Here is a 17295-nt window from a genome sequence, read left to right on the forward strand (position 1 = left end):
GCAATTTCATTAGCTTAATAAATGTCTCTAACTTTTCATGACCAATTATTTAGATCTTATGTATGAAAATCTCCACCACCAAAGGAAAGTACAATGCAGTTTTGCTAATTTGGGTATTAGGGAAATAAGGCGTGTTAGATTTTTTTCATAATTCTTTTTTCCCTATTTAGACTTAAAAGTGGATAATAGGACAGTATTTGTTCATGTAAATTATTTAAACAAGTATTACAGATGTGCATATAGAAAGGACTTGGAGAAAACTATAGATACCTTCCTACTGCCAGGGTTGTTACAAAAAAGTTTTGAGACTAAACTTTAGGGAGTAAAGCAGAATTCCATGCTTTGTGTACAGTAGAAAAAAATATTTTTTCCCCCAATGTATTTAGGAGTTGTTCTCAGCATAAGTAGCAGATTTTCTGCTTTGTACAGATTTTCATAGATTCAGAACAGGAGAAGGAAGAAGATATCTGGCCCAAAATTGTTAGAATTCTATTGCTTTAAATATAACAAATGATAGTACTGGAAAGTATTTCTACCCTTCCAGCATAACTTCTGTGAAATAGCACACAATCCAGTAAAAAGGTATTTCTTTTTAAGCCTATAATTAGAAAATCTTACCACCTTTTTCACAAGGCAACAATTAGTTATTAAGCACTTATATGCCAGATATTGCAGGGAAAAAAATTTCCATCCTCACAGAGCTTCCATTCTATTTGGGAAGACATCACACAAAAGGGAACTGAAAAGCAATTGGTAGAATTAAGGTTCTTGAGGTGAACCATGGTATGGATGTCCAGGAAGGCAGAGCACAGATGGGAGGAGAATGAAGATCAGATGCCTATGGCCTCCCTAAAATGGAAGCCTCAAAAAAAAGTCACCAATGGGAGGAGGGGCTGGCATGGCAGATGGAGACTGTAGCAGACTCTTATAGTCTGGAAAGTATTGAACACCTCCAATGCACCTTCTGCTCATACAAACCTAGACATTGTTAGAACCTTGCAGGAGCCCAAATACCTGATGTAATGCTTGGCAGCTTTCCAGGGTAGCTTTATGCCATTACGGTTTATAATTCATGTGCCAGAAAACTGTCCTGATTATGTGTTTTGATTCATTGTGATTTGGACCAAATCCTTAAAATCTACTCCTGACCTTGTCATTTTACTAAAACTGATCCCTGTAAAATTTCTATCTCCCAATTCCCATTATGCTATATTTAGGCTCATTTATTAGTTCTTTTAGATTCCAAGAGTAAAAACCTGTCATTCTGTCTCCCCTTTTATCTACACCCAAATGCACATCCCACTTTCTCATTTGTGGATTTTTATATACTCATATTCATGATTTAAAGGTGCTACTTCCTTTCCTTTTCCCTTAGAATTATTTCTTTTCATTAAGGCATATTTTTTCCACTCCTATATTTTAAGTGTACAGATATCTCATCACACCAAATCTTAGAGATGTCTGTAAATTTATCAGCTTATGTTAAAATTGCAAGTTCACTTCTTTAAATGCATATATTCTGTACATAAGTATGTAGATAAATGTTAAGGCCATAATTAGTTTTTCCTGTCACCTCTCCATTGCTTACTGGCTGAGAGGCTGAATGATCTGTCTAGAAACATTGATGTTCCATGACTTACAGTCATTTAATGATACTGGAAGGTTACTGGTGTTAAGAAGAGCCTAAAACTGTTAGAAATTTGAGGTCATTCAAGACCTAAATAAGTTTGTTTCTTTATTCCAATCTAAATCTTATATGACATAATTTAACTTTGAATTGTGAAGAAGTAGGCTTTTCTTAGCATTAAGAGATTATTTTATTTTTTTTTCAACCCTGAAGCAATTCTGCAGAAATTCAGCTTTTATCAAAATGGTGTTTCTATTTGTAGAGGCCATTGGAAACTGCTTGGGAGAAGTGGGTCCTATAGATTTTTCTACCATAGCCATTCAGCATGGTAAAGATGCATCTTATTCTAAGGCCATTGACTTATTTGAGGATAAAGAACTTCAGTGGACCTTCATAATGCTCAAATACTTAAATAATGCACTGGTTGAAGATTGGTGAGTACTTGATCGTTTCTATGCAATACTGCCTAATTTTTCTGTCCCATAGGAAATGAGATTCATATATGTGAATTTTCCATGCATTCAGTTGTTTTCCAATGTCCAGCTCTTTGTTGTATTTTCTTGGCAAAGATATTGGGATAGTTTGCCATTTATTTCTTTAGCTCATTTTCAAATGAGGATACTGTGGTAAATAGGATTAAATGATTTGCCCAGAGTCACATAGTTAACTATGTATCTGAGGCTAGATTTGGATTTCAACTAGATTTGAAATATCATACAGTCCATTAGATTACCACATAATCAGTTTTGTTTTATATATGAATTGTATATGAGATCAAATTTGAACTAAAATTTTCCTAACTGTAGGCCCAGCACTCTATCCATTATGTTACCTGACTGTAGGAGGAGGCCTATACAAGTCAATTATAGAGCTAGAAACAAGATTTGAACCTGATTCATTGTGTGATGAAAAGTGAGAAATTAAGAATGAATATCAAGTTGTGTTCCTGGATGACTGAAGCAGTGGTTGTGCTCTTGATGGTAATATAGAAATTCAAAATAAAGATAGATTTGGGGACCAGAGGAGAGATGATAAGTTCTTCTTTGAACATGTTGAGTATGAGATTATCTTTGGGATCTCATTTTGAAATGTCTAATAAGCAATTAAAATGTTGGACTGAAGCTCAGGAGCGACTAAGGATGGATATATAAATATTCATAAAAATGCTCATTGAATTCATGGGAATTGATGAGATCACTAGTGAAAGAGCGGAGAGAGAAAAGGGAAGGGGATCCACTAGCGTTTGGATATACTCAAAATTAATGATGTGAATACCTCCAAATACTTCTTTTTTTTTTTTCATTTGGAGAATTCAAATGAACAAACATTTATTAAATAGCTGTTTTGTACAGAATAGTGTAGTGTCATGCAAAGGTGTCAAACTCAAAGAGAATTATACATAAAGATTGATTTGGATTGACTTAGTAAACTACAGTTAATTATGTTTTGTGATATTTTTATTTATTTTGTTAAATATTTCTCGATTAGGGAGGGTTGTACCATGTTTTTGATACGTCTAGTATAGTAGATATAGAATTGGCCACAGAAGTTCAAGTTCTGCCTTTGACATAATCTGGCTATGTGACCTTGGGTAAATCATTTAACTCTTGAGTGCCTCAGACAACTCTCCTAAGTCTTTTAAGGTGGAAATCAAATGCTGTCCTGCAGAGGGAATTTCTTTGACAGGAAAGCTAGTAAAATCACAGTTCCAAACTGAAAAAAGAAGAAAATAACTGTATGGAACATGAAGCATATAGAATGATACAAAGATATAAGATGTGGTCTCCCTTCCTGTAGCTTAAGATGTGAGAGGGGCCAGAGAAGAATATGACATAGCTAGAAATAAATAAAACACAAAATAGAACATAAGTACTTCTGAGGGATAAACACTACTTTTCGAGGTCAAAAAGAGGAAAGATAGTGAATTTGTTTATGAAATTTGTAATAGTGGTACTACTATTATATAGTATGTGTGTGTGTGTATGTGTATATATATACACTACATATTATATAATACAATGTGGGTGATTGTATATTCTTTTAAGCTGAAGGATCATGTCTTATCTTTTAATTGTCTTCATCATTGTATTAAATGATTATATTAAATTCTTTTATGTATACTTCTGAACTTATTTTCATGCTTCCTAAGGAATTTGTTGATCATTTATTAAATTTATCAAAAGTGCTTATGTAATGTCTTGAAAGGTTCTGGTTCAAATGTATATATTTTTCAGTGTTAAGGTTCGATCAGCTGCTGTTGCATGTTTGAAAAATATTTTAGCCACAAAGACTGGACATGAGTTCTGGGAGATTTATAAGAAAACAACTGATCCCATGCTTATATACCTACAACCTTTTAGAACATCTAGGAAAAAGGTATGTTTATTACTTGCTCAGTAATTAGAGAATATGCTTTGAATGCATAGCACTCGGTTGGGTATCATTGGAAATAGAGAAGAATGAGATGTAATTCCCTTATGAGAGTTTATCTTATTCCACTAACATTTTAGACAAGAAGGATATTAAAATCGTACACTTTGCAAATAATTAAAAAAAAAAAAAACAGGAGGATAGGCAATTCTTTTATTTCCCATCTTTGTAAACTGAATTGTATATTTTTTTCCCATAGCTTGGTAGGCTGGTTTATCCTAATTCTACACGGTGATAGAGTTGGGAGATTATCTTGTTTGATCTCTACATGAAACATGAATTCTCTCTATATAGCATCTTGATATGTGATCATCCAAACAACTTATCGCAGTGTTCTTTTATGAAAAAAAAAGATAATATATTAATTTTTAAAATTTCCTTATCCTTAAGCTTTTGCATTAGTTAAGAATGTAAGAAGGAGTATTCACTTTGATAATTTGTTTTCCATGTTTTCCTCACTCATTGTTCCATCTACTCATGTCAGTCAATTAAGAAATAATTTATTGTTGATAATTTAATTTTGGAACACACCATTACCACTAAATATTTTGCTTTTGCAACTGTATTTAAACTGTATTTAAAATTTAGTGTTTTTTTTAGGCGCCATTGCAAACTTACTTTGTAATATATGTGAAAATAATACTTTCACTTACATTATCTCTTTCCATCCTCAAAAAACCCTCTGAAGAAGAGGAGATTGAATAATTTGTGGGATCTTTTAGAGAAAATAATGTCTCATTATTGTTTTCATATGACTTGAAACTTATCTTTCTAGTTTCTAGAAGTTCCTAGAATTGACAAAGAAAATCCTTTGGAAAACTTGGATGATCCAAATTTGTGGGTTCCACAGGAAGAAAATCATGATAGTTGGATCAAGACATTGACTTGTACACTTTTGAAGAGTGGGGGCATAAAAAGTGAAATTCTTTTGTTATTGAAGCCACTGTGTGAAGTAAGAAGAATACATACGATCTCTAAGATTCTGCTTGGCTCAATCCCTTGTCTTTTGCTTTTTTAAAAAAATTCTCTTTATTTTGCATAAATTTTGCTTTTTGTTTCATTTATGTGTAATAATTACAGTCTTCCACAAGTGTTTTATAAATCTTCATAGTTGATGGCAAACCTCATCTTTTTGGCATATGTAGTGTATTTGTCTTAACTAATGTATCATTATTCACTTCCTAGTTCTTGGTTCCCTATAGAAGACATATATTTTCCTCTAGGTTAAGTTTGATATTTTATTCAGTCCTATGTCATTCAGTTCATATCATACATCTCATAAAAAGTTTGATATACATTATAAGTAATTGCTCTTACTAAGAATTAGATGATTTTAAAACATTTTTCATGTTTTGATATCATGGCTCTCTTCAGATGATTGTTGTAAATGTTAGTAGCATCTGTTTAGTATACCTCTATCAAATCCCTTAAGATCTCTAAAAATGTAATAAACCTATGAAAAGGAATGAAAATATGAAATTTGCCATGTTATTTTGCCTAAACCCTTTACCAGATATATCTGTGTATTTTAGGTGAAACCCAGCTTTTGTCAGTATGTGCTTCCATATTTGATTCATGATATTTTGCTCCATGATACAAATGAGTCCTGGCGAAATCTTTTATCTGTGCATATCCAGGGATTTTTTACGAACTGTTTCAGACATTCCTCACAATCCAACCGATCTACAACTCCTGCAAATTTAGATTCAGGTATTAAAACCTTCTACTATTCAATTGTTATTAAAATAGAACCAGACTTACTTTTATGTAAGGAATCAACCCTTGATTATCCATGCCAGTAAAGAGGGAGAGCAGTGTCTTAGATGATAAAACATTTGCTCTAAAAGATCAAAATTACAAGTATTTTATTTTCACTTGATTTAATAGTGAAATTTGTGAGAGTTTGGGGCAATAAGATTTCTTTTTTATGTTTTTTCTTTTTTAAGAAATTTTTAATAATACCTTTTTATTTTCAAAATACGTGCAAAGATAGTTTTCAACATTTATCCTTGCAAAACCTTGTATTCTAAATTTTTCTCTCTCCTTTCTTCCCACCCTCTTCCTCTAGAAGAAAGTAATCCAATATAAATTAAACATATACGATTCTTCTAAACATATTTCTATTATGTTTTTAAGTTAGTTTTGAAATTACTTTGTTTTGTGTAAATATACTTCAAGTAATCACAAGGTAGACATGTATCATAGAATTATGAGGTGGCCAGCAAAATCGACTCTATGATTAGAAATAACCATATGTAGTCTAAAGAATATATGATCCACATGTATGTAAGCAAAAGCTTTGTATAAATGTTTATAAATATCTTTATGCTTTTGATTTATTAAAATAATATGTAGATTAAAACAGTTTTTTATACATTCTTCATTTGTTTGGTCATTAATAACTTCATTGATAACTTGGGAATTATTTTTTAAATTGTTTTCAGGATTCAGTTTAAGTTTTATATGTTTTTGATATGGCTATAGATATTTGCCACAGCATAAAATTTCAAACAGTAGCTTTACTTGTACCATATACTTAGTATGAATTGTTCACTGTTTTGCTTCAATTTAAAAAAAGAATCCTGTAATTCTTTATTCCTTATCCATTTTATTTTATTTTAGAGGAAATGATTAAAAAAGCTATATGTGAAAATTCACATATCTCACAGATGTGATTTAAAAATTTTAGGTAGTACTTTTTGATTTGATGGATCAGAAGAAGTTCATCTCTGCCATATTTTTTTTTTTTAACTTAGAATCAGAATTTCTTTTTCGAGGATCTTTAAATAAAAAATCAAGACGAACAATGCTTGCTGTTGTGGATTATATGAGAAGACAGAGAAGGTAATGTATGCATTATCATGATCTTTTTTTATTTTGGAGGTTGAATCATAAAGAAGGAAAAAAGCTTTTATTTTACCATGTTAATATTAGTTGCTAGCTTAAGATACCTAAAGTGTTAGGTAACTATTGCTGTCACCTGCAATAACCTTAAATAGCTTATAAAGCGAAATGGATTGCTATCCTTCTTGGGGAAATTAGGGTAGTTAGAATCCCAATCAAACCATGCCTGGGCTACCAGAACTTGGTAAATCTTGCCCTTTTATGTTGGTCTTTATATATCCTATTTATTAATCTGTGGTTACACACCTGAACCTGTTTATAATTAATTAGAACTTGTCTAAGGGACTTGGGGTTCACCTAGTCCAACTCTCTGATTTTATAGATGTAGAAATTAAAGTACAAAGAGATTGTGACTTGTCTAGGACCACACAGGTATGAAGCAGCAGAAATAGAATTAAGGCTTTATGAATAGATTCTGAACATGAATAGTCAAAAGGCCTACCTTCTCTTATAAGATTAAGGATAATATGTTAATATCTGTTTGGCTTTGCATTGATAAGTCTTGTTCTTGGGATGTAGTTTTACCCAGAATCTACCATTACCAGTCCCTCTTAATTCCCAGGCCTTCAGAAAACTCTCTGGCCACAGTCTTGCACAGTGGTTCTTTACCAGTCATATCTCAATCAGAGGTCTTCAGAGATCCTTGGCCACGACTTCACCAAGCAGTGGTTCTCACATTTAACAGAGCACCTGAGGACAGCTGCATCTAAGTTCAAAATCTTTATTTCATGTATACACATCTTTCCCTAGCTGACCTCCTGATTACTCCTAGTAAATTCCTGAGGAATGCCTAGTAAACTCCACCTACTTCCTGGTCTCCACAGCTTATATAGGGTCTATGAGGTCACATGCACAGCCATTTAGAGAAGGCGATGCCTCCCATTGATGATGCAGATCTCAATGCAACCAGACCTTCTGATCACAAAGCAGTGGCTGCTGGTCACAGAAAACCACATGGGGGATCTCGGGCTTTAAGGCCTTTGTACTAACTATTTCACCATACGAGACTCCTCCCCCAACCCTTACATTGGGACTATATCACATTGCTGTTGTCGTACTGATTTTGTCAATAAATTTGCTCCTCAAATAATACATCCCCAAGTGGCCTACATGGATAGGTCAATATGGTTCATTTTTTTCAGAGATGTCTTTTGTTGTATAGTTTTAGAATAAAGAAGTCAGCATAGTATAGTGGGAGAAGCTGAAACATGAATTTCTAGCCTTTCCTATATATCTCAATGTATACTTGACCTCCATATTCAGGAAAATGAGGAAATTGGACTAGGTTCTATCTATCCCTAAAACTTAGGTTCAGTGATCGGCTATACCTCCCCATTTTCCTTTTTCTGTGTTTTTAATTCCTAGGCAGAGTTGCTGAAGAACTTTGCTAATACTTGGGCTTTCTGAATAGTATAGCCTAGCCTCCTTTTTTATCATACAATATTGTCTACATATGATGTCCTATAATGTCATAATATTGTAGGGAAAATTCATGTTTCATGTGTTGTTTATGTGTTAGGTTAGGTGTTCTGTGATTTCTTTGTAGTGCAGGATTGTGTGGTCTTAGTTCCAATCAGTTTTATATTAATATCTTTCTTTGATGTTTTATCAGTGGCAATGCTAGGTGAAGATTTTGGAGTTGGGAGATTTTGAGGACTTCTTAAATAATTTGAAAATTCAAGCTTTAGAAACAGCTTTGTGCTGATTTATCTTATTGTGAACCTATTAAAAGACTAGGTTTCTTTCCTACCTTTTCTTCTCTTTCTCCAATCACCATTTCAGTTCTTCCTATTTTGATTATTTCCTTAAATTCATCTTTAATTCCACCTCTTTACAAAAGCAACCATAAGCCTTTAAATGTGTTTGTGTTTCTAGATTAAACAGTTTATATAGTTAATGTCCCAGAATCTCCGAGAAGACAGGGAAAGAGCAAAATTTTCATTATTATTAAACTGACTTTAGATTCTTTCTGTTACAGATATTCAAAGAAATAGGACCAGCACCAGTAACTTTTGCATAATAAAATGTTATTGTATAGACATGTTGATTTAAAGTCTTTTTTTAAAATTCTTTTTCATTTTTATAATAATAGCTAATTTATACAAATAGATTTTAGAAGCAGAGAATATCAGAGCTAAATAAGAGCTTTAGATATTAAATATTTTGAAATAAATTATTTTTGTATTTAGACCACTAACAAAGCAGCAGGGTAACTTGACTTTCTAGTTAGCTCACTATTTGCTGTATACCTATCATTAGAGTATTATACTGGAACTTTTTAATTAAAGTTTAAGAAATTGATTCCAATTCACTTTTAATTTTTATCAGACCCTTCTCAGGGACAGTTTTTGATGACACTTTCTGGCTGGAGTTGAATTATTTGGAGGTTGCCATGGTAGCTCAGTCTTGTGCAGCTCACTTCACAGCATTACTGTATGCAGAAATCTATGCAGACAGGAAAAACTCGGATGATCAACAGAAAAGGTAATAGTTTGAAAAAGTTAAAATTCTTTGTATTTATGATGTGATAAATTTCCTTGGATTTGGGCAGGAAGGGACTTTTTAAAAAAAGATAGTTTAGACATAGTTCTTATACCGAAAAAAGCGTAAATGATGCTATTTAGAGTATAGAAGAGTTCTTTTCTGGTTGAAAGAATTGTATGTAGTTGGTAATAAACAACCTCCTTTACCAATTAAGAATACTTAGAATTCCATTTGATTTTAAATTGGTGAGGAAAGTAAAGCTTTTTGTATCACTTAATGTGTCTAGCCCAATGATGAGGCTCAGTCTGTGTGTAGTAAATATTTTTTGAATGAGTGAATGATCACATCTTTGTTTCAGTTAAGTTTATCACTAAATCTAAATCACTAAAAAATTTTTCTTGACAAATGAGAAATTATGAAGTTTATTGTTACAGTTCATTATCTCAGCTTATGATCAAATAACAAATTGGGAAGACAAATACATTGTTACTTTCTGCTTTATAGCAATGTAAGGTTTAATGATTAATTAATGAAAGAGATTACTTTGTGTAACTTATGAAATTAGTCTCATTCCTTACTGATTTTGATTGAGATCACCATTAGTCCCTCATCACCTCTTCCTTAAATTATTGTACCATCTTTCTAATTAGTTTCCTTGCTCTCCCTTCTTCACATGTCGGCTGAATTAATATTTCTAAACTCCCTTAACCTGACCTTTAACATAAAATGGTAAAATTAGCGGTCTTCTTCACATTATAGCTACAAATTATTTTTCTGCAATAAAATTGCGATCTATATTATTTTACTTATATCCTGAAAGCAGCATGGCATAGTGGGCAGAAAGCCAAACCCTGTAGAGTTAAAAGACCTGAAAGCAGCATGGCATAGTGGGCAGAAAGCCAAACCCTGTAGAGTTAAAAGACCTGAGTTCACACCTTGCCTGAAGTATTTAGTAATGATGTGATCCTGAACAAGTCATTTTACATTACTATCTCATTTTCTTCTTAGGTGAAATTAGAATGTTAATATTTTTGACATATCTCACAAGTCTAATTTCAGGATCAGATGAGATAATAGCATCTTCCAAATATTAAAGAACAATTTTAATGTCAGTTATTAATATATTACTATTCTCTTAGGCCACATTAGCTTTTCTGTGTAATTGTACAGTCTATTGCTCATGCCTAGAATTCACTTTGTAGTCATCTCTGCTTCTTAGAGTTCAGCTAGGAGCACTTCTTAGGAAAAGATTTTGTGATACTTTTAATCCTTAGTATTACCCTTTTCCCTAAATTATTTTAAATTTATATATATGTATATATCGTTTCTAGTGAATAATCTTGAAACTCCTTGAAAGTGGGACTACCACAGTAGCTCTAGCATCTAGCCTGTGCTTTGCACATAGAACTCACTTAATAAATGTTTGTTGAGTTGAGTTTGATGATGGATAATTTTTTTAAATGGAGTTAAGGAGGTAATGGTTCAAATCATTGGAAAAAAGTATAGTACTCTCATTTTTATTGTCTCTTTGATCTTTGTGCCATCTTTATTTGATTTTTAAAATCAGTTTTAATATGAAGGAATGTATGTTCTGCCGCAATTTGTAGGAATGAATCTTGATCCTTTGCCACAAAATCATTCCTATTGAAAGAGAACATAAAATGGTAAAATTAGCAGTCTTCTTCACATGTTGGTTACATTTTTTGTTTAAGATAGCCAGTATTTTACATAAACATAGTGAGACTTTTGTATACTGGAAAAATGGATATCTGTACTCTTGACTTCTAACAAGAGTTATTTTAATTCCTTTTACAAATTATTTAACTTTCATGTCTTACACTTTTCCCCTACATAGAATGTGACTAAAACTATTATGTGTATAAATGTAGTATATGATGGACCAGATTTAGAATCAATATCATTATTTTTAGTATTTAATAATCCTTAGACTAATTGCTCTCATAAAAAAAGTGGTTCTTTACCAGTTTGAAGATCAGAAGGTATAAGTTTTGGGGGCAGGTAGGTGGTACAGTGAATAGAACACTGGACCTGGAGTCAGAAAGACTCGAGTTCAAATGCAGCCTCAGTTGTATGACCCAGGACAAGTTACTTAACCCTATTTGCCTCAGTTTCCTCATATATAAAATGAGTTGAGAAGGAAACAGCAAAACACCAAATTATTTTTGCCAAGAAAAATCCCAAATGGAGTCACAAGAAGTGTTGGATATGATTGAAAAACTGAACAAGATTAAAAAAGATATATTTAAAGATGGAAATTGTCTTGGTGGTTATTTAATCCCACCTCCTCCTGTTAAACTGGAGGAATCTAAACTCCAGGGGGAGGTAATTACTTGTTGAAAGATATCCAGATATTTGAACTCAAATTGTCTGGCTCCAAATCCTCTGCTTTTCACTTTACTTTCTTAAAAGTTTGTTATTCCTTTCTAAATATATATTTTGTTGTATTAATATTAATATATATGTAGCAAAAATATATGTAATCTCAAAGTACTGATTTCTCTTTCTTCAAAATAAGAAATAATTAAGTTCTATTATAAATATAAAGGGCTATAAACATGCCTGTATTTGATGTGTGTGGGTTAAATCTGGTTAATTTATCAAAGTTGCATGATAAATTTGGGCAGTTTGTGTCTTCTTTAGTAATCTAATTTTGAGGACAATCAGGGGTTTGTATTAATTTTCCACTAAACACTGTATTCAACAGTTCAAATTGGTTAATTTCTTTTATAGAACTACTTTCTCAGCAAGCAGAAGTTTAACATTTGAAGATGGAAGTCAGTGTACAACTATTTCTAGTTTGAGTGAGAAAAGTAAAGAAGAAACTGGAATAAGTTTACAGGTAAAATAGAGTGCCTCTTTTTGAACATTAATAAAAATTTTCTAGTAGTCATTATTGAGGTCAAGAGTATATAGAAAAAATGTATATACATACACACACACATATATGCATACACATACATCTATTTATACATGTTATTTTAAAACCAAATTATTACTGTGTTTAACCCACCAGGTTTTTAAAAATACATCAGAATTTACATATTACTACAACAAGAGGGAGTTTTGTTGTTGTTGTGTTTTTTTTTTTTTACACAACATCCTAAGTAGATACAATACAAATTCATTAATTCAGATTCTCCTAGTGGGAACTTTTTAAAAAGTTAATATCTGGGAAGAAATTTGTCTTTGAATTTTTTTTAAGTGGTGAAATCTGTATTACTTTGATGGATCTGTGATCTAATCAAGAGGTATTGCCAATAGTGATGCACTTTTGCAACCATACATGCCTACCCTATGGAACTCTTGCTCATGTCTTCTTATAAATATTCCCTGTGAGGTTGATGTTCTGAAGGCTTTCCTAGAGATTTCTGAATACCAAATGGATACCAGTAGAGTGGGCAGTCTGTTCAGTATCCCTCAAAATCATTTTTATTTGTTTTCCAGTCATACATTTACCAAATGATTTAATAGACTTAATAATGGAAACAGAATTTAAGGTGATTCTTTATACTTAAAGTTCGAACTGTTTTTGAGTCATTTCAAGCATATTAGGAGTACCCAGTTATAGATAATATTTCATGACAATTTTCATTAAAGTCTAATAACTTTTGGGGGGGAAAGGGATGTGAGGCAATTGGATTTAAGTGACTTGCCCAGGGTCACACAGCTAGGAAGTGTTAAGTGTCTAAGGACAGATTTGAACTTTGATCCTCTAGCTGCCCCTAAGTCAAATAACTTTTAAGAGTTGCGAAACTTCTTATTGTTCTAAAATTTATGTATGTTTGGATTTAATATAACTTGCTTCAGTACTTCTAGAATCTAGAATAAGGATACATAATGCTTTCCATTAGTGCAGAACAAAAGCCCTCACTGAACAGCTTAATAGATTGAGAGGGCAAAAGGAGAAAATAGATATTAGATCTAATAGCTTAGGAAACATCTTAAACCAGTGCAGATCTGCATCTGCTGTGCAGTCTTCCATCTTAGAGAGTTGTACAGACTGCTGCTCCCTGGGCGATTTGCTTGGGGTCACATGGATAGTAAGGTATTAGAGATGAGACTGGAGCCGATGTCTTCTTGACACCCAGGGCCTCTTTCTCTGCCTCATTGACATTCATCTGCTTCACCTTTTTAGAGGGTCTTAAGACACATGCACGTTTTTCTGGGCTGACTCTCAAGACTGAGCAGAAATCTACCATATTTCTATCACTGGTGATTTAAGTATTTCATGGAATACATACTTAAATATAATTTTATTCAATTTATTTGTAAAATATGAAACTACAAATTTGGGAAGGGGAAGAAATTGTATCTTGATCATTCTTATATAGTTTTTTCTTATTTAAAAAAATTATTGCATAATTTCAAAGATAACACTAAAATTTACAAAATTACATTTCTTTTCTCTTTTGGTATTCTGGTATTATAGGATCTTCTTATGAAAATTTATAGAAGTATTGGAGAACCTGACAGTCTTTATGGCTGTGGTGGAGGGAAAATGTTACAGCCCCTTATCAGGCAAGTTATTTCAAATGCTTTAAAGACTAATTCATTTCTATTTAATGGTATTATTTCTTCGGTAAATCATCATATCTTATATTTCTTCTGTGAAACTGTGAAGCGTCAATAGCAGTTAAAAATATCCAAAGATTTTTTGTTTTTTGTTTTTTGTGCCACAGGATAAGAACATATGAACATGAAGCAATGTGGGGGAAAGCACTTGTGACCTATGACCTTGAGACAACTCTCTCCCCAACTACACGCCAGGCAGGAATAATAGAGGTACATTTCTTCATTTTTCACAAAATGTTCACCATGTATTTTCCTATTCTTGCTTTAATGTTTAAGTAGGATGTTTATGGACAACAAATTAAGGAGATGTTTTTTATTGTGATTGGTGGTGAGAATTGCAATTAATATTGTTACATTAAATGATGTCTAAGAGTTGTTTTCTCCAACATTCCATCATTGGCTAATATGTCAAAGCAAATCTAAACTCTGAACAAAACTCTGAACTTTGTCTTATAATTTGAACATTCGAGTTAAAATACAATATAAGTAGTCTATTACTTTGAATCAGAACTACTGTTCTGCAGTTGTGGGAATCCTGATGAATAATATTCCTGAAATCATGTTTTCATCATTAATTCTAGTTATTTACTTTGCAAATTAAAAACTGCAATTTAGAAGGGCAGTCTGCTCACTTTTACTTCAGAAATCTCACATATTTTCAGGGGAAAAAATGGAAATTTTTTGAGATTTTATGTGTTCAGAAATAGAAGAAGCTATGAAGGATTTAGAGGAAACAGTAGTGAATTAATTATAGTGCTGGGCCAACCTTTTGGTGAATAATTTTTCTAAGTTTTAGCTAGATTTTTCCTCAGGTGATAGATAGCTAGTTTATGTTTAGCAAGGAACTCAAAGCTTCTCTGGCTTTGTAGCATTTGCCTGAGACTTTATCCTTTTACTAAAACTGAGTGTTCCACATCAAGATGAAGCATTGTACTTAATGAAGAAGTCTTACATTAAGATCTTTGTTTATATCTTTATATTAATTTTCATTCTTGATCAGGCCTTGCAGAATTTTGGTCTCTGCCACACTCTTTCTACTTACTTAAAAGGACTAGATTATGAACATTCAGAGTGGTGTGCTGAGCAGCAGGAACTTTGCTACCAAGCAGCATGGAGGAACATGCAATGGGAATATTGTCCTTCTCACAGGTAAAAAAAAAAACCACAAAAAAATATTTTCTTCCTTCCTTGCCATCCCCAGATATAGATGAGATTAATGTCAGTCTTTTAAAGATAGATATAAGAAGGAATTTAAGTTTTTTTTGTTTCTCAAAACATATAAGCTGCTGACATACCTGGACATACACAAAATTATATTAAGAGTCTAACAAACTGAGAAAGTTGTGGGAAAATGAGGCATAAGACAGAAAACTGTCTGGCCCTGTCAAATTTCCCCACAAATAATTTAAAATAATGCCTCAATATAAATTATAAATTTAATCATTTGGTTAAAGAACCATTTGTCCAGCCTCGGACAACTTGGGAGGACATTAAAAAAATCTGATCTCATAGTGATCTGGCCTGATTGAAGTATAAATTCCTCAGAGTAAATACTCCTTGCTGAGTCACCAAAGAGCAAGTCCTTGGGACAGTACTCTGTGGGCATTGGGTAGCAGATGGGGGATCCTTCCCCTGGTGCTAGAAGTGGGGTCTACACTGACTGACCAGACAAGTTCTTGGGTAAGGAATGAGTGACTGCTGGCAAGGAGTGAGCACTGGCCAGTGAGTGTAGTTGATAAGGGTTGGGGACCCTGCTGGTTGTAGAATTCCTTGCAGAATCCTTGGTTTGGTTTCAATTCTGGGGTAGAGTAGTGAGTTCATGGCATGCAGCCACCTGATAAATAGAAGGGAGAATGTTTGTGGTAGCTCAAGGATAAGTGGAGTGCCTGAAGTAATTTATAGATCAATTTGTGAACCTGAGGAGCAGAGACCCCACCTGGCTTTGGATTATAGAAATTTGAAAGAACTTAGAGATTAACACTCCCCCATCCAACTCCCCTCCCTTGATAGAGTTCAGAAAATAGGAGCCAAAAAAACCTTGAAGCCTGAGATATCCTCTATACCCAGGGTCCACCCCTGGAAAGAGTCCACCTCTTTCATGAAATTAATAGCCCAGAAATAGACCATTTATTTAAAAAAAAAAAAAAAGTAAAAACAGAAAGAACCCAACTATAGATAGCTATTATGGTGAGAGAGATCAACGTTCACAATCAAAAGAAGACAATACCGTTTCTTGTAAAGTTTCACAGAATATAAAATAGTCACAAACTCCCTAAAAAGAATTCTTGGCAGAATTTAGAAAGGACTCTAAAAATCAGTTGAGACGCTGAGGAAAAAAAGACCAAGAATAACTTACCTAGCAAAGCTAAGTAAGGGAAGAAATGTATATTTAATGAGCTAAAACTTTCAGTTATTTTTGAGGAAAAGATCAGAATTGAATAGAAAACTTATAAGAATAAGAAGAAATATAAGAAACTAAGTATGAAAGACTAATTATAAGAGAATTAATGTGGTTAAACTATTTGCTTCATATATGAGGAAATGATTTTTGTGATACAGTTAAATAATGTTATCATTATTTAGGGTAGTTTCGGTAGATAGAAGACTTAAGATTGACTTAATTATGATGGGATGATCCTAAAAAATAAAACTGGTTGGGGAGAGATAAAGAGGAGTAAATTTATCTCATACCAAAAAGAAGTAAGCAAAACTGTTAAAAGTGTAAAGAAGGAAGAGATATAGAGTAAGTAGTATAGGGAAACTTATTCTCATTGGAGCTGGGTTAAAGACTGAATAAGATATGTTTAATAGGGTATAAAAGTCTTCTTATATTACAGAGAAATAGAAGGTCAAGAAGATTGGATAAAGGAAGAAACTCTTAGAAGGGTGTGCATATTAAGAAATTGTTGTTGGTCCTTCATTTTCAAAAAGTACCTGAGAAATCACCTGCTGATGCCTTGACTTGCATATATGAATTAGATTTAAGTGAGGCAGAGTTTTGCGAAGTTATCAGTCTCTTTCTTCCTGAGAAGTCCAGGGTTAAGACAAAAATCAGGACCCTGGTGATGGTCCAGGATATAATTAAAGGAGATAAGTAGTATAGTGTACTATAATATATTATATTAAAAGGTACCTAAGATAATGAAGTAATATCCATACTAACCATATGCAACAAATGCTATAAGTCAAATTTTTAAAGGAAAAGATAATTGAATTGCAGATGTAAATATGGCAAAACTAAAATAGTGAAAGATTTT

The 17295-nt window shown here is 32.7% G+C and overlaps 1 protein-coding gene across 3 annotated transcripts in view; it reads left to right on the forward strand.

The window, feature by feature from the left end:
* ATM (ATM serine/threonine kinase) overlaps positions 1 to 17295 on the forward strand; it is a 116071-nt gene that overhangs the window by 64802 nt on the left and 33974 nt on the right. For all 3 annotated transcript variants that reach the window (XM_012545048.3, XM_023499472.2, XM_023499473.2), the window contains exons 34-43: positions 1890 to 2061; positions 3862 to 4003; positions 4833 to 5009; positions 5590 to 5767; positions 6814 to 6901; positions 9290 to 9445; positions 12197 to 12305; positions 13896 to 13984; positions 14146 to 14248; positions 15039 to 15187. In XM_012545048.3, the coding sequence (XP_012400502.1) occupies positions 1890 to 2061; positions 3862 to 4003; positions 4833 to 5009; positions 5590 to 5767; positions 6814 to 6901; positions 9290 to 9445; positions 12197 to 12305; positions 13896 to 13984; positions 14146 to 14248; positions 15039 to 15187 (1363 nt within the window). The remainder of the gene's footprint in view (positions 1 to 1889; positions 2062 to 3861; positions 4004 to 4832; positions 5010 to 5589; positions 5768 to 6813; positions 6902 to 9289; positions 9446 to 12196; positions 12306 to 13895; positions 13985 to 14145; positions 14249 to 15038; positions 15188 to 17295) is intronic.

The sequence above is a fragment of the Sarcophilus harrisii genome, chromosome 3 (genome assembly GCF_902635505.1).
Source record: "Sarcophilus harrisii chromosome 3, mSarHar1.11, whole genome shotgun sequence".
NCBI lineage: Eukaryota > Metazoa > Chordata > Mammalia > Dasyuromorphia > Dasyuridae > Sarcophilus > Sarcophilus harrisii.